The 24,443-nt window shown below is 35.1% G+C and overlaps 1 protein-coding gene and 1 long non-coding RNA gene across 3 annotated transcripts; both read left to right on the top strand.

Moving 5' to 3' along the window:
* Positions 1-5,196: 5,196 nt before the first annotated feature.
* Positions 5,197-7,039, top strand: LOC149968926 (uncharacterized). Its single transcript, XM_090173894.1, has 2 exons — positions 5,197-5,459; positions 6,693-7,039. The coding sequence occupies exons 1-2, from the start codon at positions 5,260-5,262 to the stop codon at positions 6,979-6,981; spliced, it is 489 nt and encodes a 162-aa protein (XP_090030020.1). The 5' UTR covers positions 5,197-5,259; the 3' UTR covers positions 6,982-7,039.
* Positions 7,040-17,002: 9,963 nt separating this feature from the next.
* On the top strand, positions 17,003-20,089 carry LOC149968925 (uncharacterized). 2 transcript variants are annotated; one of them, XR_016472743.1, is made up of 3 exons: positions 17,003-17,116; positions 17,187-17,299; positions 19,765-20,089. It is a non-coding gene; the product is annotated as an uncharacterized LOC149968925 (long non-coding RNA). The 2 variants fall into 2 exon arrangements; XR_016472742.1 differs by having other exon boundaries at positions 17,008-17,116; positions 17,215-17,299.
* Positions 20,090-24,443: the final 4,354 nt, after the last annotated feature.

Raw genomic sequence — 24,443 nt, 5'->3', positions numbered from 1 at the left:
CTTAGCTGGTCCAAATTTCCAATATATAAACTTAAAATTATATACTTCAATGTATAATTATTAATATATAACTAAATATTTAAATCAATAAATTTTTAAATTTTTATTTATATTTATATTCATATTGATATTTATCATGATACCGATATATTACACATCTTGATGTTCGTCTTAATAATTACGTAAAAACGTCGACTAATTATAATTTGATCAAATATATTAAATTCGTAATTATTATATCTAATTTTAAGTAATTATTCAAGTTTAATAAATTTTTATCAACTTTGATCAATTTCAAAAATATAACTATTTTGAAAAGTTTTTCAATTTTCAAAAAAAATTGCTATTTTTCCTAAGATTTTAAATATTTTTCAAATTATTGCCCATTTTTACTCACTTTGGTCATATTTTACTAATTTTGATAAAATTGACCAAATTGCGTTTAAACTTGAAGAAATTTAATTTTTTAAATCAACATTAAGATATTTGTAACGTTTCAGAAATTTTCATTTTTTGAAATGTTTCACATGGAAGGGACCCTTAAAATCCTTCAGATTCTCATATTATTTTCAATGGAAAAAAATCCAAATCATATGGTCAAAAACGAAAGCCCTTCGCAACTATTCCCTTGCAGGTTTTTCAATTTACATGGAAGTGTGCATTATACCCGAGTTTGAACAAAATCGGTGATTATTACCTCGGGTCGCCTCCTTGTTATTATATCCGATAAACTACTTTAATTTTTATTTCATCGAGTAATAAGCAATAATATTGCTGTTGTGTTGGTTGTATTTATTTATTTCACATCTTAAACTGAGTTGCTAATATAACCTCTGAAAATATTTAATTTCTGTTCGTTTGTTAAGTATTAACTGTTTATACCTGATATTCAAGGACACTTACTAAAACCTCATGATTTGCTTCTTCTACGGCAATGGATTTACCTTTGGATTATATTCCCTTTTGCTATTTTCCTTTAAGTGCGTTAAGTTATTTCTTTACTTTGTCTTTTACTGAAATTGTCTTCGTTAAGTTCGATACTAAGTCTTCTTTAATTAAGTTAATTCACCGATGCTTTTTTATGGAGAATCATTTCCATGAGCACTGAGAAATTCCTTGACAACATTTTCTTTAATGTTCCACCTTGATTCAAACAACAATCACAGCGAACTTGGTCACTCAGTAATTCACAACGGCTATGACGTAAGTTATTGGTGTACGAACACTGATGGATTGTATTGGAATTCATTATCTAAAGCAAGTCTATAATTTTTTTGAATTTGGTTCGCTCACTTGCATAGAATATAACATAGGCAAAATTTCCAAACGTATCCATGTAGATGTAACCGAAATGAGAAACTCCTTTAACAGTGAGTGATTATTGAATAATTTCTCTAAGATTTAAATTTTCTATGATTCATAATTATCATAGTCAGGATAACAGTTTTTACAAATCCGATTATGTTATACATTTTCAGTAATCTGGTTTCATCTAGCACAAACGTTAAATACCAATTTTAAGAAAGTTGAAACTTGAATAAATTGGGCCATATTGTAGAAACATTTAAAGAGATGTCAAACTTGCTCGAGACGATTTCACTTTCAGACACACATGTAGTAGAAACGGTAAATGGTATATCCACATATATTGCCATGTCCAAGTCATTTGGTGGGGTATTTTCCACATTGCCTTAAGGTTTATTAAACTTGACGGATTTTAGTTCCTCCCTTCTTGGAAAATGTTCAAGACCAATTTCAATTGGGTCAGAATACATTTCTGATGGTTAATTCTCACCGTAAAAATGCTTTGAGCAAACATGTATTACTGTTGTAGAGGTGACTCCAGAATTTTGTCCGACAACTGGTAGCGGCACCCGGATAATATTATTTGGTGAAGTTCGCACTTCTCGAAGTCCGTACTACTTTTAGCTCAGCGTAAGCCTTGGCTATAAACATTGCTTTAATGCTTCAGCTTGGATTAATATGATAAACTTATATTTTTATCCAAATTCCCTGGATTCCATAAGTTATGACTTATTCGAGCTTAGGATAAAAACCAGTATGATGAATTATAATTATTTAGCTTTTGTATTAATCCAAGGTTAAGGTATGTTAAAAAATATATAAATGATACCAAAATTGACTGAATGTATGTCGCAATGCAAAATTGCAAATGCTTAAGTGAGCTAGGTGTAATAAAAGTACTTTTTACATGTACTGAAAGCAAATTTAAAATAAGCACAAAAAATATATTCAGCATAGATTTCTAGTTTGTTTTACACGCTATTTCTTGTATATTTGAAGGCATTTACCTTTATAAATAAGTTTAATAGCAAAAACGCCGACTTTAGTTCCTACATACTTTCTACGCTCTTGAGAATACAGCCAACTGGCGCAGTCACTAGATGTCAGGGGAATCTGCTGAAAGTCAGTTTGCCCCATTGAAGTTTCCTATCAATAAACGAAGTTATTTTATCTATGGTGTACACCTATGAAGAATGCACCTTTGATTTCAGACATTTTCAACAATTAAAAAAGAACGAAACAACGAAAAATTTATTTAACCTTTTCTTTTTATTGTTGAGGAAGAAATTACTGAAAATTATTAAATAATTTTAGAAAATATAACAATTTTTGCAATGGAATTCAATGAAGAAGAGCTAGATCATGAAGACGAATGAAAATAATAATGGCACCATTAACGAAGTCAGGGGTTTCCCGCGAAATATCCATGTGGAACACCTTCCTTAGTCTCTTATTGAAGTCACTAGGCTTTTTCTATCTGAATAACTTTGCCTTTGCAACTACAAATCTTCACTCAATTTTAATGAATAAAAACTAAAAAATCATAAGGCGTTGAAAAGTGCCAACTAATGCATTATAGCAAAGTTTCGATAATGCTTACTTTTTAAGCAAGTCTAAAGAACTTGAAGTCCCAGAATTTAAAAAAAGAAAATTATTGGCATGCATTTCATTTCGTTTAACCTTTTAATTTCAATCGTTGTTTTGTTTCAATGTAAAAGATTCAGCCTATAAATTTGAAAACTTATTATCATGTCCACATCAGAGAGCCATTTTTCGTTAATCAGAAGCAATAAGTCGTCGCGGTATTAAAATGCTCCCCCGCGCAAATGACTTGCCACGCCTTTAAGATTACCTCAGCAATGATCAGACCGATGCTTATTCGAAATGACCTAACACGTTTTGCAAATTCTACCGCATTAAGAAACTAGTACGATAATTGAATTTCGAGAAGTATTGACTCAGCGAACAACTTCCATTTCTTACCCTGTTATGTTTTTAATTTGCTAAAAATATATCGAAAAAAATAAACACAAGAGGTAAAAAGCCTTATTTATTGCAGGGACCCTAGTGGTTTTCTGTGGCAAAGCAAGCCACAGCCCTCACACGCATTTTAAATTGCCCTGCATCGCTGTATAAAGGGCAATGCAAGCTTTTAATATAGTTATAATTTTTAGTTTTTCCTGCTGTTATTAAGCGCTTTACTGGTTTGTTCTACACTGGCGACGTATGCTGAAAATGTTTCACGTTTTCGAAGAACAAGTTTCTTGTCTATAGCCTGGACATTTTTTGCCCCACTATTCAATCAAAGTAAGTTGATTAATATTAGATACCTTCTTGAGCTCAGCTTTGTAGAAATAGATGGACACAATGGCCTGCAGTTAGTAGTTCGATTGGCCGTGCAAAGCGCAATTTAGTTGCAGCCCCATTATATTTTGCAAATTTGACCACTTGGAAATTAGTCTGAAAAACTTTGGTAACCGACGGTTGGAAAAGACTATTTGGTTTGCAACCAAGGTTTTTTTTTAATAGTTTAACTGAATTATGCACGGTGTCTGATTTTGCTCGGAAAAGGTGTTTTTTTAAACCTGTAATATGTGTAGTTTTGAAATTGTCAGGAAATACTTGACATTTAAAAATAATATTTTTCGGTTTAAAAATCGGTCTTTTTCAAGCGAACTTTCTTTGTACGCTTTCAAGTTGGTTATACAATATTCTCATTGACAGATCTCGACTATCGTCTGCGGGTCAAGACATACATTTTTGAAAACTGCAATATTCTTAAAAATTGCAGAAATTTAAAAATTGGATTTTTCTACGTATATCCAGAAAATTTCAACACTTAATTTAATATAGTTTTTCAAATAAAAGCTTTTCCGAGCAAAATTGTATGATTTTAAATTGTGTTTATTTTTAAAAAGACTGAGTTCTAAAGTTCATTTATAAGTCTGTAGTATTAAAGACGTTTACACTTTTTATATTTGTGTTTCCTGCTGTTAAAACAATTGCTGTAGTAAAATTTTCCATAGATCGTGAAAATTTTATAAATATTTAAAAATATCAGTCGACATGCATTTCTAAATAATGTTTCCCATGATTCGCCTTTATAATTTCATATTTTGCTAGATTCAACGACCATTTTACATCGCAAACTTTCATTACATCTTCGAAATATGTGGGTTTCATCCATAATTGTGATAAATATTGTCGTTATTTCTCAAATAACTGCGCAAGTATTATCTCCGGGAATTTTAATAATAAACAGCTTAAATGACGTTCTGATTTTTAAATACCTTAAAATTGTTTTTGGCTTCTCACCATTTATAATTAATTATTTTGAAGTAAGTAAATTTCTCAATCTAGATTATTCGTTAGATTTATCGCGGAAGACCGATAACATGTTTTGTCAATTGTAAATTTTAATTAATTGCTGGTTTTATATCAAACAAGTATTTTACTATTATATTTATATTTTACCAGATATTGATGTAATGTTCATCATTACAATAAGGCGCTTTCTTTTTGTAAAGAATGCATTTATTTTAAATAAGGGTGATCATGTTGAGACGATACTCTGGCACCATGATCAAGGTTCTTCTTATAACAATTAACCCGAGGGGAAAGAAGCTTAGTGAATTTTAAACGTATAAGCGGACCCTATGAGGTACTAAACCGATTGGACGCTAAAAGTAAAGTCTTGCTTATGGCATTTAAGTTAAAAAATATTATAATAATAATTTTCTTTTACACAAAGCTCGTAAAACGATATTTGAAAGCTGAATTTCCTAAATCGGAATCACCAATTTTTCTTTTGAATTTAAACGGACTTTTCTGTATTCTCTTAAGCTTTTATAATGGTTCTTAACATGATTATTTTAAAATTAGGGTCTTCACGGAAAACTAGGCGAAAATATAAAGGCAATTTTAGAAACCGGACGAAGTCCTTCAGATTGTTTAATGAGAACGTCGGAGGGGAAAACTGTATTTGTTGGATGGTCTGACGACCTCGAGAATTTCCATTCGTACTGTGATCAGTATTACCAAGAAAAGCCCTTGTTTTACCGCGCAGATAACCCACTCACAACTGGAATGATTGTGTTTCCCATTAAGAAAGAAGGTAATTTTTCTAAGACGTCGCTGGAGGCTCTAAACCAGTTGTAAGTTTTCGATTTTTATGATTGCTTCACAAGACGGATCGGGGGAATAGTTTTTCGAATGCTTTCGTAGATATAAATTTTTCTTTCTATTGAGTTTAAGATTTTACATTATATTGGTTAGTATTGTTGTTGCAATTTAAGTTACTAAGAGTTAACAAACATCTCTAAATCTCCGAGTTTTAGTTGAAAAGTTTTATATTGTTTTGGATAGAATAAGTACCTACCCAGCCAAATAGAATATTTTTTGGTTTTAGTTAATCTAGGCGTAGTTCAACCAATTGGACTAAAGATTGCAAAAAACTGAGAACAATTTAGGTAGGTAAGATAAACCTCAACGTCAAGCATATATGGAAGATAAAGAGAAACACTAACTTTTAGGAGGAATGGACACTTTAATTTCGTTTTCGCTTACTTAAAACGCGACCGAGCGTTGCGGTTTAATCTAGTGCATATCTATAAGGTTTATGCAAACTGGGATTGCAAAATAACTTGTGCATTTGATTACTTTCTACTGGGCCGTTTTTATATTGAAAAGTAAGAGGTTCTATAGATGCTGGAATATTTTTTGGTCCAATGTTTTACCATATATTTTAAGGGAAAAATATGGGGTATGCTAAAACTCAAGCCATATACATTTTTCTTAAATGAAGTTCTCAAGTTTCTGAACTAATACCCTCAATAAGTAGACCGAACGGAGTTTATAGAAAATTCCAAAGCAGCACCAACAACCGATTCTAAGGTCATTAAAAATAGGACGGTGTGTCAATTTTTTGTTCCCAAAAACTGTAACTTCATTTGCGCCAATTCCTGATCCTGGATTTCCCAAATTATTCTTCCTATTTAAAAGTTCGAAACTTTCTTTCAATGTCAAACTTTAAAACAAGACCTAAGCCATGGATAATATAACAAAATTAAGTTAACTTACTTTAATTGTACGTAATTTTAGCTATAGTGATAAAAACTATTATTTACTGTGCTATGAAGAGATGGCTATTTACGTATATTATAATAAAAAAATCCAAATTCTTTAGTTACGTAACCAAAGTAGTTCAATTTTATTTTATTTTATTTTTACTCTGCTACATTTAGGTTTTTAATTCCTTTTACTCTTTTATCTCGTTTTTTGCAACTCTATAATAGGCTGAAAGTATTATTCAATGGCAAATCCAAATTAGATACTGAACGCCTTCTTTAGCTTGTTCTACCTGTTTAATTATAATGATTAATTTTCAGAATACGATACGCTGGAGCCATGAGTATTTGCGACCAAGAATTCTACAGGTGTCATTGGAAATTGTTTCGAAGGTGTATCATTCTTAATGAACATGAACTTCACGAAAAACAAAAATTTAATCAGAAAGAGCTGTCAAAATTACTTCTTATCTGCGTAGTCGGCCTAACTACCGCTTTCTTTGTTTTGAGTTTCGAAATTGTGAAGGGAATTTCTAAATTAAAGTGGGATGTCCGGCGAAGGCGAATGCAAGAAAAGCTATTTCATAGAAGGTTTGTTCAAAAGAACTGAAATTACGGATCATTGTAAATGTTTTTCTTAAATTTGATGTTTAACTTTTTTAACACCGACTTTGAAATGACATATCTGGCTTAAAAATTGTTTATATTAAGCTCTGAAAACACGCTTCAATAGAAATAACTTTAAAAAAATATTAAGATGGTGTTTTAAAATCAATTATTTATAAGTGTAATATAAAATACCAAATAAAACATAATTATTATAAATATTCACATTCTAAATGTAACATGGTGTATGATTTTTTTTAATAAATATTGAGGCAAATGTCCAAATGCTGACCTTTTTTAAACTGATGACTTTTACCTATTATATATTATATCAAAATTAAAATAATCTTAAAAAATGTAAAATTAAGTTTCTTTAAAGAGCTTTTAGGCTTTTATTGTTTAGGTTTGGCAGTCTTGGTTACAAGTATGCTTTCTACAAATTAACCAAATTTAAGAAAGAAGACCCCGATGCCGATCGTTTCTTTTGTGCGCCGCCGTCTGTAAAAATATTTTTTGACAGGGCTGACTGATTTTTCGTTGATATTAGACTCTTACCAGCTTAAACAATAATGAAGTTCTTTATTTATTACATTTCAATTAATGCTACAAAATTGTATATAAACGCCACGCCATGCCGCCGACGCCGATAAATTTAAGTTCAACGCGGCATTCAATTGCTTAAAAAGAACAAACAGTATGCGAAATCACGAGTCTATTTTATACTTTTCGTTTTCTTTAATTTTGATTATACACCAGATTCGGTAATTGAGTAAAAAAGGAAGAACAGATTGTAGGCTTGAAGAGGAGACGAAAGGTTACGACTTTCAATCAGATAGTTATAATCGTTAATCACGGTAAATTGGTTTCCATAGTTTCCAAATTTTATTATTATTTCTTCAAATATATCCGAATCACCGTGCCCAAAATTGATGTACTCGAAACTCTCGCTGTTAGGATAACCGGCTACTCGCTTGACGTGTAGTTTGAGAACCTCAAACATGAACTTGATGCTAGCTCTATCTTTATCAATTTCCGTCAAATGCTTATCCACAGCGTGAATACATAAATTCAACGCTCATATATATCCGCCTCCCCCAATTGAAACTTCTTTTTCCCCGAAACTCTTATAAGCTAGAAGCGTAACATTCCCTTAACTAGCGAGAATTTCATATGTCCGCCCTTTAATTTTCGCCATTTCCTAACTGAATTTATTATTATTCCACTTCCCGCGTATGGGATTCTATCAGGTACCAATTCTGGTGCATTTTATTAAAGGCGATCGGCGGGAGACGGATGGAGGATTGGAAAGTATACCAGTTTAAAAGAACACTTCTAGTTCGTCCCCTCTTAAACCGATTGAAAGACAAGAATTTTTCCCTAAACGCCACCTATAGTTTATCTTAAGATGGAAAGCTCAGTCACCTATTCGTTTCCCAAAATCATGAGACATCTTTACGCTTTATAGTTCGAATTCGAAATGACACAACCCCGATGACTCTCCCCGATCTTAATATCTTTTCGATGACTCATACGTCCCGGGGAAAAATACAGTTACTTTTAAAGAAACTCACGTTTGGACAATACTTTTATTATCACTTTAAATAAAAATCGTTCGGAAACATAGAACTGAAATTTCCTATAGGATGAAAAGAAATAGGACGAGTATAACCCCTAACGTTTTTAAGGGGTTTCTAACGATTAAATCTAGTAGATAGCTACTATTTTCTGATCTTTCCATCGCGGATTGTTAAAAAAATGTATGAGAAAAAAAGAACGAGCATCTGTATTTCAAAAACGTTTTTATGAAAGAAAAAAAAAGAAATGAGCCTTTTTAAAATTTAGAGAGAGCCACGATGAGAAGAAAAAGGCATACTTATGTTTTAAAGGGTGTAACTGGGGTCTTCGGCGGTTACAGACACCGGGGCTACCGCGGCCGACCTTACCTCCCGGGGTACCTCCAGTATCAGGGTAATCAAAAAAATATTATTATTTTTTATTATTTCGATTAGTTAAAATTCTACTTACGCATCGACGAGGCCGATGCACCCCGTCCGTTGAATGATAGCCGCATGCTAAGGATTAATAAATTAAAAAAAATAATGCGATATTGTTTACGAAAAAGTTTACGGGTCAAGAAACGGCAACCCGCGTAAATCGCTGTCGAGGGGGGCTTCCTCAGGGCTATTGATTATCATATTTATGAAGAAATGTGAAAAAAGACCAAATTTGACTTACATGGTCTGTTAGATCAGGACGACCATCCCAGTACTCAAACTTTTAGGTTCGTATTCTCGAATCAGCATTTTACAAATGAAACCCGGGGATTCTAACAGTTATGGTAAAAAAAGACAATGGGTCACTCGAGAGAGAAGGGGGTTCATAGCCCGAAGGGGACAAATCCCGTAGACTATAGGAAGTGATACCTGCAAATAGAAACCCCCGCGGGAAAAAGGAACGGGACAATAGAGAGCTTTTTTGTGGGTATGAGGGAATTCTTGAAAATATATGTGGAAAACAAAGCTTATTAAAAGGAAAAATTTTAATTAAATGTTTTTGTATTATTAATAAATAAAATAAATTTTTCTTCCATTAAAAATATATATTATTATTAATTAAACCCATGAGATTTAAATAATATTTCTAATGTAATTTAGCCAAGGCTTATACCTTTTTCTTTTTATATTTAATTAATGCGGTTTTTAACATTTTCAGATGCGGAAAGGATAATGTGCTTGGTTGCAGCTTGTTATAAAAGTAATAACGTAGGCTCCGAGTATACCCTTGAGGCTGATCGAAGAAATATTTTATTACAAATTTTCTTCCGTTTATTTTGAGAAAAACAATGTAATTGGGTTTTTCTAGCTTTTGTATCAGCAATGGGGAAATTTTAGTATGTAAGGCAATTTTTGAAATAAATATCATCGTACTTATTTATAAACTTGGAATTTCCCAAATATCGTATGTGAGAAAAATATACCGGGTCCAAGATCTACTTTGTTAAAAATTAGTACATTAGGTGCTAATTAAACACTTTTAGCTAACTTGCACAGAAATATTATATAAAAATAAAGGAAAAACAACGATAGTTAAAAGTTCACAAGAAGAAATTTTTATTATTAAAAAATTTTAAGTCCGACTAGTTTCGGCGCAATAACTCAGCCGAAACTAGTCGGACTTAAAATTTCTTAATAATAAAAATTTCTTCTTGTGAACTTTTAAATATCGTTGTTTTTCCTTTATTTTTATATAACATTAGATGCTGCCAAAGATGCCGTACATTTAGCCCAATCGCAGCATTTTTCCACAAATCCTTTCACATTCTTAGACAAGTCGGTACAATAAACCTTCTATCAATTCCGAGCTATAACAGCCAAACACTTTGGCAAGCACTTTAAATTTATAGCTGGCATCTTCAGTTGTTTTTCAATTATATAATGAAATCTTTTTAATCCGCTCAGTTAAGGTACATTTAAACAAGTTGACAATCCAAAATATACCTCTCCTCGGAAGAAATGTCCCTAGTGGTATTAATTTCTTGAGGTGACCCTTAAAGAGATACCTCCGCAATTCAGAGTTATTTATTAAAAACGTATACCCGGTTCAATCCCGCCCGGTATAAAAGTTAAACTATAATTAAAATAATTGAGACGAAACAACCGAGTATAATTTATTCAGAATATTATTAAATAAGTAGTTACAACAGTGAGTTAGACGTACTAAAAAACAACAAAAATAACCAATATAAAAGAATATTCAACCAAGAAACAAGTTAATCCATATACTTTGAAATCAAGAATAAATAAAACCTAATACCGAAAGTTGAAAAAATTATGTGAAGGGAAAAACGAAAAAAAACCTTACCGTTAGAAATACACGGTTTACAACGTACAATAAATGAATTTTTAGGGCTCTTTATAAATAAAAATCAACCCAACCAACTGATGAACTGCATTAAACATCTTAATCCGTCAAGAAAACGTTTAAAATAAATTACGACGTAATGACGACCTAGTTAAAAACCAGACCAACATAAGTGTAAGGGCACGATGTATCCAACTCGATATTTTCTTCATAAATGTACCATTACGCTAAACACACAGTAGATAAAAAATATACGACTATAAAAACGAAATAAATTACAAAAAATATAACGCAATCAAGCAACAAATGACTACCCAGTTAAAAACACAACTCATACTTTTCTTATGAATCCGATACTGAACAGATTTGGGTTTTCCAAATTCAATCCGTCCGTGGTCCGTTCACTTCGGATGCAACCGTAAGCGTTTTATGCGTAGTAAATATAATTCGAACAGTCCAATCGAAAGATAAAAACGCGAAATTGGTAGGATAAGGGACTAATATATCCAAATAAATGGATTGCTTGGTTAGTTACGGATTTTGACTTCTTACTCGTTATACGATTGGGATTTTTCTGTATGAATCTTAACTCGAATGGATTTGATTAATTAGCGGAGCGTAGACTGAATTTGTTCCTTGTCGAATAGTCAATGATTCACGTGTCGGTGAATTACAATCTACGATACTCTGCATTAGTCCCGAACGTGAGATATCGCTATGATTTAGAGCCACCGAGGGTTGTTTGGTATGGCGATAATGGCAGTGCTTCCTGGGTCCAAATTATAACTGAGTAATTCGGAGAGTCTTTGATATAAATTTATTCTTTTTACGTTTGAGATACGTCCGTGTTTGCTCTTCAAGAGCAAATCACCTTTGAGATTTTTCGCCTGTGATGTTTCTGGAAAAACATCGTGTTCTTCATGGTTTACGAGAGAAAGCATCGAGACAAGCATGATTTACGACTGAAAACATCGTGGCCATCATAGTTTAGGAAAGAATACATTTGGTTCATAGAGGCTAACGAGATATAATTATCTTGGCCACCGTGTTTTACACCAGAAAACATCATGATAATAGCGGGTTACGAGATAAATCATTGTGCTAACTGGTTTGAGAAATAAATGTCGTGGATATCGCTTTTTACGATAGAAAACCATTTGGTTATTATGAATAAAGAAAGGAAAGATCGTTGTCATCGAGGTTTATAAACAAAAATATTGTGGTCATCTTGATTTGAAACACTAAATATCGTTGTCACTATCATTTAGGAGAACATACATACACGTGATAGTATGTCGCGGTTACCGTGGATTACGATAGAAACGCTCAAGGTCATCGTGGTTTAGGATAGAACCCTCAAGGTCATCGTAGTTTACGAGACTAAACATACTGGTCATCGTAGTTTACGAGACTAAACATTCTGGTCATCGTAGTTTACGAGACTAAACATTCTGGTCATCGTAGTTTACGAGACTAAACATTCTGGTCATCGTAGTTTACGAGACTAAACATTCTGGTCATCGTAGTTAACGAGACTAAACATTCTGGTCATCGTAGTTAACGAGACTAAACATTCTGGTCATCGTAATTTACGAGACTTAATATCCTGGTCGTCGTAGTTTACGAGACTAAACATTCTGGTCATCGTAGTGTACGAGACTAAACATTCTGGTCATCGTAGTTTACGAGACTAAACATTCTGGTCATCGTAGTTTACGAGACTAAACATTCTGGTCATCGTAGTTTACGAGACTAAACATTCTGGTCATCGTAGTGTACGAGACAAAACATTCTCGTCCTCTAGAGTCTAGGGTCTAGGGTCTAGGGTCTAAGATCTAGGGTCAATGGTCAAGGGTCAAGGGTCAATGGTCAAGGGTCAATGGTCCTATATGCATTGTAACCCGGCTACCTAAATTAAAGGCTTTAAAAGTAACTTGATGACTTAGGCCTAAGGTGGTGCTTTGGGTATTAGCCTAGCTGATTATTATTGTTTTGGCGGTGAGATGCTGAGAGGGTAGCGCGAAATGTTCTTACTTTTTATCAAGGCGCATCTTTTTAGGGTTTTAGTGTCTCAATGAGGTCATCAGACAATTGTCTGCCACCCGCGGTAACACTCCCAGTAAACGACGTTGCAGTTACGTTGCCGGTGTGATTAATAATGAACCATCATGCCTCGAATAGGAAAGTTTTGTTAAAAGTCATCAATAATTTAGTTGATTACCGTTTGTCGTAATTTGTAAAAGTAAGTAAACTGTAAATTATAATTCTCAAAGCTTTCATTTTACTGTTAGGAAGTACAGCCTTTTTTAAAATCGAATTTTCGATTGTTGTTATGGTTTTTTCGCTATTTGCTAAATTTGTGATGGTTATTGCGACGAGTAATAATATGAGAAATATGATACAACTAAGGGAAAATATTTAAGTATATCCTTTCTTCACGGTGATGCCAAAAAATTTGCGAAATAGCGCTTCTCGGTAGCGGCACCTTGAACTTATAATCTAAAGCAACTTCCGGCAATTTGACGTACAATTTTGAATAACGCTATTTTAAAGCTTCATGCGTATTTCGCCACCCTAAATTCACAGATGGAATATAAACTTCAATTATTATTATTTTATAACTAATAGCTATTGTAATTAAAAACAATTACTCTTAGTTACGAGGGGAAGGGGTAGTACAAAAAGTGTATTTTTTGCGTTACGTAATTTGTGAACATCCCCAAAGTGGGAAAAACAAAACCGAAGTCTTTCAATTAGCTAGCATAAAAGTGAGGTAATTCTGACCCTCTATGAATGCAAAAGGAAAAGCAAAATTTTTACAATTAAAAGTTACCATTTACTATTGTGAAGCGTAATATTAAAACTGTAGTGCATTATTGTGCGTAATTTGTGCGTTTGATTGGTTTACAGGTTAATGTGAAAAGTACAAATTAGGGTGGCTAGGGTAAAGTTACCCCCTTTAAAGTTGTTAATTCCTTCCGAGCCCCATGGGTGCATAATGAGGGTTTTAGTGGTGCGTAATGAGTGTTAAACTGAAAATGAAAATCGTACAATCATACTCTGTATTTAATGTTATACATTAGATTTAAACGTGTATCTCATCGTCAACGTATCACGGATAAGCCTTACTCTGTAACACCTCGATATGAAATTCAATATGTGGAAGGATAAGTAAAATGCGAAACATTGGATAACAAATGGATTATTTTTTTAAAACCCAAATCCGTTCAGTGATTTCATTCAACCAAATCCAAACCGTCAAATTGTAATCCGTAACTGACCAATCCATAAAATTATGCGGAAATATTAATCCGAAATCCTACGGATTATATTTTTTCACAGATTGGATTATTTTAAATTACGGATTGGATGGTTCGGATTGGATCCGAAGAGACCCAACCACGAACGGATTGAATCCGAAGTGTACATACCACGGATGGATTGGATCCGACGTGAATGGACCACGGACGGATCGGATTTGGAAAACCCGAATTCGTTCAGTATCGGATTCATCCAATTAAAATACAATACGTACATTTCTAAGAGGTGAAAATCAACAACTAACCAATCCGTCCAATTATTCGGATGTATTCATCCCTAATCCTATGGATTGGATTTTGTTCCAGGTTGTATTATTTTGATCGGACTGTTATTACTGATCACTACCTCAAACTTAATATACACGAATCTTCAAAAATATTAAAACAGGGAAAATCTAACCAATGTCTCAATAGAGACATGCATCAGATTTATAGCCCGGTGTACCGGTAAGATTGAAACCACACCACCGGAGGTCCGTCATCAAATGCCCTACGCCAGCGTCCACACGCCCGGACAGGTGACAAAACCAGCATGGGTAGCAGAACCCTACTACTGATGGTCGCACCTTCGACGCAAGCCGCTCAACCCAGCAGAAGGTGCAGCAATGGGCCGACCATCTCGCCACTTCGCACACAGCAGTGGGAATAAGGGCGGATGCTCTGGCAACGCCAGCCGACACCCTACCTAGAAAGGTAGAGAGCCAAGCCCTTTGGAAAGAGCGCCTAAAGGGGAACGGCGGGCACACAGCAGACCGCATAACCCGGCACAGCTGGCACCTGAAATCCCGGTGGAACCCCAAAAGGCCGGGAGATGGGCGCCGTGCCCTCATACGGAGGCCCGCAGCCCCACAGCAGGCAACCCAATCCGCCGAGACGGCCAGTTGCCCGGCCCCTCTCCGTTAGCCTGGGCCGAAGCCCAGTTACCAGCCCACACCGGACCGAAGTCGGAGGTGGAGATAGGACCATTTGGACGGAGCTAACATCTCCCAGTGCGCCACCGCCCTTATGGGTTACAAGAGCCGGACCCCGACTCCCCGGTAAAGCCACCAGTTATTGCACACTCCGACCCCTCGTGGGCCTCTCAATAGAGACAACGGCCCGGGCTTTTTAATAGCTGATAGTTGGATTAAAAACTTATTTATCTCTTGAGATGTGTTTTTTTATAACTGTTTTTATAACTATTGTTTTTTTTTATTTTTTTACATAACGAAAAAGTTTACTTCTAATTGTGTACTTAGTTCCCAGACTAGACCTGATGACGCCTCTGTACACAGCGCGAAACTAGTCGTTGTTTTTAATTTTTTAAAAACTCTTATTACGTTCATAAAGTTGTGTTTATTATTGTAATTTTAATTACCGTATAAGTAAGTAACATTCTTTTAATACTAGTTAAAAAGGAAATCTATTTCGACATGCGTACGCTCGATTGCCTAAGACGAACATTTTTTATTCAGATAATCATTACTGATCGAGTAATCAAATTAAACACGCAAAATTTTCCAAAAAGAAATTAAAGTTAAATAGTTAATTAAATTCGACATCTGCACACTCGATTGGAGGTAACATTTTTTAATTCAATTAGCATTACTGATGAAGATTTCAATTAAAACACGCAACATATAAGAAAAAACCACAAGTTTAAAAAAAGCACTTGAAATTTTAAAAATTGTCCTTTTACCACCTGCATTTGTTAGATCAACTAAGAGAATAAGTTTGCTTGAGACCTGCCACTACCAAGCAGAGAAAGGAGGATGGATTCACATAAGCAAATTTCAGTTTAGGGTAATTTCTATGCGAAAAACATTATTTCTCTTATCACTGCACTAATCTTTCACATAACAGCCTGAGTTTAAACAAATGAAATATAAAAGAGTATAGTAGAATAAAAGTCCGATAGCTTTGTGTGTCGTACATTTGAAATCATATCCACATATTAGGACCTCTAGCGAAAACATTTGACACTTTTAAACAAATGATCACAGACACCCTCTCACTTTGACGGCGATGATAAGAGAGCGTCTGTGACCGAATGCCTTACAATGTTAGTGTGAGCTTGGCTATTCAAAACGGCCAGAAACTGAAATTATTTTAAACGATTTGACAATTTAATTGTTGGTTTTAGAATTAAAAATCTGGCAACAATTGAAATTTAAGGCAATTTCGTCTTTCAGTTTTTGCTGACCAAATTTCTTATCCTATTTTTCTTTTGATAAAATACACTTGAAATTAGGATAGTGGAAGCTTCTTACAAATCATATCAAGTCGTACCTCACTTTAAAAGCCTCGTTAGACTTTATACGAAGTGAAACAATTGGGCTGGACCTTATTTCTTATTGTCTTTTTTCTATTTATTTGAGCTACATGTAACTTAAAAATGTCGGTTTAAGATGTGAAGCTAAGTAAAGAGTTGAATTATAGCTGTGTGGTTCGTTAGGGGTTTATTGATTATTATTAACTTTTTAGTCTATATTCTCACTGAACCTACGGTTGAAAAGATCGTTATTTTCAAAGTTAATTTATTGCTCCATTGTATATGTAAATGCATTTCAAAAATTAACAAAACCATGAGCTTTTAAAATAAATGGCCACACAAAATCAATTCTTCTAATTCATTGCATCGTACGTTTTAAATAAAATCACCGTTACTTATAAAAGAACATAATTTTTCTTGGTTATTGTCCATTCTTCGAGGTGTATCGAAAGTAATGGTTTTCTACGTTTTCGATTTGAACAGTTATTTGCCAAATTTTATATATTTTAGAAAGTTTATATCACCATTGTATTTTTTTAAGTCACGATGCCACAAATGTATCACGCCAAACAGACAATTGCTTTCATAAATTTCAATATCAATTAAATGGAATCAGTTTTAAATAACTAAGAGCAGTGAAGATTTGATCTGAACACCAGTTGTCCTTTACTTTATCTCACTTTGTTTTGCATTAAGATTTTTCAAAGGTAACCAAGATATATTAAAAAAGTTACTGCACAGAGTTACAAACATATAGATTTTTTAAATTTAATTAAGGGCATTAAGAGTTAATTTTGATTTACAGAAAATGATGTTTAAATGCTTGGTATTTCTTTTGGTATGCCAATATCCGTTTATTAACGCGAACAATATGCAGAAATTGGAAGACGGTAAGATAAAAAATAGTTTTTATTACATTTTTAATAAAAACTGTAAAAATCATAAATTTCATTAGTTTTCATGCTGTTAGGCTAGGCTAATACCCAAGGCACCACCCTAGGCCTAAGTCATCGAGTGAATTTTAATGCCTTAAACAGGTGGCCGGATTACAATGCGTAGGAGGGTGGTGGTCTGGTGGAAAGCCCTTAATACCACGCGAGCCAACAGCTCCGTACATTTACTATTACCGTTATCCTCTACAACCAATTTGTTTTTAAAGTAAAAATGCTCAGTAACCTACCGTTTTCCGGTTCTAGCAAGTTTAGCATCCGTTAAAATAAGATTTTCGGTTTCGTCTCACCATATATTAAATCAAATGTGCTTTTATCAAAGCAGTTGGAAGGCTGATTTAAGGGGTAGTTGGAATCAATGAAGGCACAGATATTGGAAATGTTTTAGAATTGAAGAGTTTTTTGGAATTATTTTAAAAAGCAAAATATATTTATAAAATTATTTTCATCAATTTTTCCTTACCTTTTATATATTGTAAAACCCTTTCCTTAAATTAAGCCTTGAAACTGTAACATTAAACGAGAAAATTTTAAATTGTTAAGGAGTACGCGTGTTTAGTTCAGAATTATGTATATTATAATGGAAATATTTAAATGAATTTTAATATCGGCCGCCATGGATATAAAAGAGTGCTGTGGGATCAAAAATTCGAAAGTAAAAGACGTACTACGAGCTGAGTTATTTTGCTTAAAAGGGCACCATATTTTTGAAACGCTTATTTCTGGCATTGATTCTCAATACTATAGACGCGGTACTTCCATATGCGGGGAATTTTTTCTTTTTCCGGAATTTTTCAACCTTCAAAAACGCTAAAAGGGATGAAAATTTAATAAAGGGTCATTATAAAAGTAATGAAAGTCACGATCTTAATATCCAAAGCAACTTTCGAGGATATATTTTTGCAAAATTATTCAAATTTAAGTAATTTTGTAATAAATAAAACCTTAAATTTGGATTCATTTTCAGAATTAATCTGAATATCTATTTAAATTAATAATAAGAGCGAGGGATAAAAAATCGGAATTTCTAGGTCAAAATTGCGAAAACGGGATTTTTCATTTAATGAAATGATCGCTAGAGGATAATTATAGATATCAAATGTGGAAGCCCTGCTATGCTGTCGAAACTAGATCCTGCCGTTTTGTGTTTCAAACTACAACTCTTAAATTATTGTAACCTTAATTAATATGCTGTTTTATATGTTAAATTAAAATTTGGTATAAATACATAAGAAATTAAACGGTTAAAGGAGTTTGCATCTTTCTGTGTAAGCTAATTCTCTTAACTAATTTAATTAATTTATAAAACAGACATGTACTAAATTCTATCTTTCCAAGTCTGCACTTATCATTTTAAACTTCTGGTTTACTTTAAAGTAGAACTATACATGAACACATTTATTTCTAGAAGGGCCTGATGAAATGTGTGTAGTTACAAGAAAGACCTATTTGAATTGAAATAAATCATTCAGTCGTCAAATTGACTAGAGGGTCTCTTGAAAGTCTCTTTAATAAAAGAAAAACCATGACTTATCTTTTCTTAGCTGAAGGACAAGACGCATGGCCTTCCTTGCACTTGCAGGCTCTCTATATGTAGATAGTATCATCTGTTGAATGTGAAAATAAAGGCTATAACTGCACCCAAATTTTCTGTTAACTTTAATAACTTTGATTAAATTTATTGCAAATCTCTTTTTGTGTTGACTTTTTTCTAGTTTAGTTTCTATAATGAGTTTCAGCAATTGAAATGTTGTAATTTTACACGTAATCGTTACCAAATAAAAAATTTCCCATTTTACTGTTACAGTTTCTATGCTCAAATTTAAAATATATAAAATGTGGGGACACATTTATGGAAATTATTTTAGAAATATATTTTGCTTTTTAAAATAATTCTAAAACGTTTCGAAAATCTGGGCCTTCATAGATCGCAACTACCCCTTAAATCAACCTTCCAACTGCTTTGCTAAAAGCATTTTCTATTTAATAGCTGTCCCTTTCCTCTACCTCCCAGGGCATATTTTGCCTAACATTTATAATTGAAAATAAAAGCCATAAGTTCGAAATTAAATAGGTTTTATTTTTAAATATATTTTGGACAGACATTTTAATATTTTTGAATGTAATTTAATATATGGAATATTATTTTAAATATTTTAGTTAACCAATTATCATCATTATTTCCCAATGTTATGTCTAATTGAGTTTTAGTTTCCCATTAGGACTAAGATAACAAGCTAATAGGTGTATAACTGGTTCTAGTAAGCAAGTGAAACCTAGTTAAAGAAAGCACGCCAGGCAATAACATAACAGAAAATTATTTTAAAATTAGTATTCAATGATAAACATTTTTAGTTTTGATTTATTTCTTTTAATTTAATTTTTCTAAATCTATTTGAACTCAGTATGGAGATTTTGCAAGTCCTTCCCTTGTGAAAAAAATCAAACCGCCAGATGCGGCAGGTACGAATATTGTCGTGACATTATTACGCTGGGTGATATGAAAGATCGGTGTCAATATGTGTGCTTATGTAATTTAATTGGACGATCCGTCAAATACTGCATGTACGCTTACAAGAAAGATTGTATTTCAGAGTGTAAGCCATTTTACCCATCACTTGCACCCTCGTCGGGTAACACATATCCCAATTGTTATTGTATTTTGCTTAATTAATTTTAACATGTTTATTTAGCCAATTTTTGAATTAAATGAGAACTTAAGAAAGTAAATATCATCGTACTTATTTAAAAACTTCGAAATTCCCATACATCGTATGTGAGAACAGTTAAGCATACATTCAATAAACAGGGTCCAAGATCTACTTTGTTAAAAGTAGTACATTAGATGCTGCCAAAGAAGCCGTACATTTAGCACAATCGCAGCATTTTCCCACAAAACCCTTCACAATAGACCTTCTATCAATTCCGAGCTAAAATAGCCAAACACTTTGGCAATTACTTTATAGTGTAACGCTTACTTTTAAAAAGGTTATTTAAAGATAAGTGTTATTTAAAACATTGCTTTTAAAATATTTCCTATTTAGATTAGTGTTATTTAAAACTTATGACATTTAACATTTACCTATTTTACTTTTATCACATTCACATCCTTAATTGCGTCCTACCATATGCGTTCCCATCTGTAGAAGGAAATCACATTATTCCCGAGCCTTTTAGTTTTTAAGTCCCTTTTATATTTTTCAATTTCTTACGGGTGTCGAAGTCGAAAAAGGTATCATTACTATTTTTCTTGTAAAATGTACTATTGTTGTCCTTGAAAAGTATCGTCTCCCCTCTACATGTGGCTCTCCCCTAACCAACGTTCTTGACTCATCCATTGTGCGCTCTAACCCCTCTCTCCGTCTTTTGTGGAATACTCGACGTCGTATTAGCCTAGCTGATTGTTGTTGTTGTTGTTGTTGTATCGTAAACGACTTAAAGATGCGCGCTCTCTATTGTACGCCGTTCGGCCGTCTATAGTAAACTATTGAAAGAAGCGTTACTTCAAACGGCCACCTTTAAAAATAACAAGCTGGCAAGCCAAAATATACCTATCCCTGGAAGAATTGTCCCTAGTGGTATTAATTTATCGAGGTGACCCTTAAAGATATCTCCACAGTTCAGAGTTACTTACTAAAAACGTAATCCCGGTTCAATCCCGCCCGGTATAAAACTTTAATTTTAATTTAAATAATTGAAACGAAACAACCGAGTATAATTTATTCAGAATATTATTAAATAAGTAGTTACAACAGTGAGTTAGACGTACTAAAACAATGCACAATTGAATTTAACCCTATTTACAGAACAAGTTTATCAGTTAAATATAATTAGAAGCAAATTTAAATGAAATAAATATCTACAGAGGGTATTTGTATTTTTCTCGCTTACGAATTACTTGCCGCATATTTAACGCTCATTTTATTTCAACACTTGCCCTTGATGAAGAAACGGTAGAATAGCAATATATTCGACATCTGGTAGTGGACGACTCGTAGACTTCGTGTTGACGTTGTGACACATACCGCATGAAAAAGATTAACACCATCCTATTTCGAATATCATATAATGACTCGCACACCCAGGAAATCAATGACTGCATTAGGAATCGTAGATGTCCAAATATCCACAACAATAAAAAATGTATTAACAAGAAGCGAACCCTCACAAAGCACAGAAAGCCACTTGACTAAACCACAGCTCGTATATCAATAAATGACCGTAGACGGAATAGTTAGTGCGACACCATACCATTAACAAACAGGAATTTTCGACGTTATTATCATGAAACCGGATAAGCTAAACAACACGACCTACACTATAAAGTCTCCTTCAAAACTGGACGTTTTCGTGGAAACAAAATAATCTCAAAAAACCAAAGATAAAAATATAAGCTCAAAGAATAGACAAAAAAATTATCTCGATCAGTAAAAATAACATACGACCCTTCCTTTGCCTAAAACCCAGATACATATTATATTAAAAAAAGAGTATCGGAAAAAACTAAACCTACTGACAAATTAATAATATATTACAGATTTATAACACAACGTAAAAGGAATCAATAACACAGCGGCAACGAATCAGTACTAAAACCGCGCTCCCGGTTCAATTCCCGACGAAATAAAAACAAGTTCAAAAAAATTAAAAAAACAAAGTTCAATAAACAATATATAGACAAATAGTTACATCAAAACAAAAATTTAGTTCAAATGGAAGAGGTAGTCTTCCAAAGAAGCACCCGGCCGAAAGGTGCTCAAAACAGAGGCGGCGTTTCCTCGTTGAACCGCAATCGCGATGCGTTGCACCAGATACTCCACGGAGCGCGGCTCGGAAGAGATATCTCAAATCTTACGGCCTATGACGTGAATTAACGACAAAGCGTCGCGACCTAAAGCGCCAAGGGTTTCAATGGCCACTGGATGGAAAATGAATTTGCGGGCTAGATCCGAATACTTGGATCTCTTCTTTGTTTCAGCCTGGGTATCGGCCCAGAGAGGGGCTGAAGATGAAGAGACCAGATAGGAAGGTGCTAGGGGGTCCGTGCAGGTAAAATCCGAAACGATGGCTTTACCACCCGACCACGGGACCATTGACTTGCCATCGGGGCGTTTACCGTCATGGAGAGAAAGCCCGGGTGGCTCCAGAAGGGAAGGCACGCCAGCAGAAACTAGGGCACGTTTTAAAAGCTCATTTACGGCACCGTGGCGCGACAAGCGACCCGAACTTCGCTTACAACTCAAGCCGTGGGTGCCCAAAGAGTCGACCTGGCCACCGCAAACACACGTATGAGGGACGCAAATTTGGGCTCCCAAACGTAGACCGACAGCTATCCTAAAAGAGTCATCGTCTAGAAGAGTGCCCGAGGATGGCGACGGAAGGGCGTTGAGCCAAGCACCCGATTCTTGGGAGCTTACTGACAGTAAGCGAGCCTTGTCGCGGTCGCTAACAGCACAATCCGACAAATGCTGCACGGACTTGACGATGATCGGAGCCTCCCAAACGCGTTGGTAACCCCGCTGATCCGGAGATGGAAGGGCTTCGCTTGTGGATAGGCCCCACTCGATAAGGGCATCGCGAACAACCGAAATGGGCGGGTCCACAACAAGATTAGGGAAACGCCGGAGGAGCGAGTTTTGAAGAGTGGCGAATGGCGAGGGCCCCCTTTAGCGACAGGGAGAGATACCTGTTCCCACGAAAGCTCGTCCATCAAGGTATTGGTGACGTTTTGTAGTACCAGCCTGAGAGTGTTATCAAACGAGGCAAGGCCTTCCTTGTGGAGCCAAACAGGAGCGCTTCTTAGGAGAAATAGCAGCTTAGGGATGGTCAAAGAATTTTTTAATAAGAAAAAGCCGTGATGTGCCGAAACATGCTGGAGGTTCGAAGACATGACCTTCAAAGATTCTGTTTTAATGGCGAGGCATTGCGAGATCGCCACGGGTGAGAGGGGCACGCCCAAAAGGGTGTAATTGACATGATCGACAACTTTTATGCCTGGGGTAGCTAACTCGAACATAGATTTCAACTGATGATCGTAAAACTAGCTCACATTTGGAGGGGTTAAGCTCGAGGCCGAGAGCAATGGAAAGCTCATGGAGGAGGCCCAGTTCCTTCAAAACAACCTCAGGGCTGTCACCCAGAGAGGAATCGTCCAGATACCATACATTAAACTGAGAATCCATTTTTAAAGTCACTTGATGGGCAATTAGACAAAATAGGGCAGGGCCTAAGGGATCGCCCTGTTGAACACCCGTCGCCGAAGATATTAGAGCGTCGTCGAAGGTAAGATGGGACGAAAACCGATAACATTGGCGAAGAAAAAGATATAATTCCGGGAGCGACTTGAAGACAGATTCGAGTAAGCGATCTCTACGCACCATATTGAAAGCGTTGCGAAAGTCGACTTTGAGTAATACTTTGGCATCGAGGTGGGAGTGGTTGAAAAAACTCCAAGCGGCATGGGCCGCGGCTTCGGCACCCCCGCGAGTACCGAAACCCAGCTGCACTGGGCGAAGGATGGGCCCGAGTGATGGCATGATATGCGAGCACCCTAACTTAGCGACAAGGCGACGGAACGTCTTACCCACAGTGATCATTCGTATGCCCTCGTATTTTTTCTTCAGGGCGCATAAGGAGGCGCCGTAGAGAATCGGGCAGATGGATGGAGGAACGCGGCCTGCGAGCATCAGGTTGCATAGGCTGGTTAAAGATTTGAGTAAGGACTCGCCAGCCGTTCCCGTACCGTTGGTGATTAAGTCCTTCAGGTGCTGAGGTTTCATGTTGTCGAGGCCGCCCGCTGAACCCGATGGAAAGGAGAGAATAGCGGATCGGACGACAGAATCTGACACGTTAATATGCGGCAACGAAGTTAAATCGGAGGGTTCAAACTCAAGATCCTGGTGCGTTGCGGCGGGCGGGTGTTTATTTCGCAGGACAGCGAGAGACGCCACGTCGTTGGGAGCAAAAGAATCGTCCGAAGAAATGACGCGCACCGCCCCTGTAACATCCCCGTTACAGATATTGTATTAATCAGTTTAGTAAAAACCCCGCCTTATCATAATGGTTCCTTTACTTTAATATTTTC

This window comes from Leiobunum rupestre, chromosome 1 (assembly GCF_980474605.1).
Source record: "Leiobunum rupestre chromosome 1, qqLeiRupe1.1.hap1, whole genome shotgun sequence".
Lineage (NCBI taxonomy): Eukaryota > Metazoa > Arthropoda > Arachnida > Opiliones > Sclerosomatidae > Leiobunum > Leiobunum rupestre.
Note: the sequence above shows the minus strand (reverse complement) of the source record. Positions and strands in the feature narration are given on the sequence as shown.

Bases quoted from the DNA above. Each gene is read 5' to 3' on its own strand.
- LOC149968926 (XM_090173894.1), top strand. From the start codon at position 5,260: ATGAGAACGTCGGAGGGGAAAACTGTATTTGTTGGATGGTCTGACGAC. The intron at 5,460-6,692 runs GTAAGTTTTCGA...ATTAATTTTCAG, and splicing joins CTGGAGGCTCTAAACCAGTT to AATACGATACGCTGGAGCCA.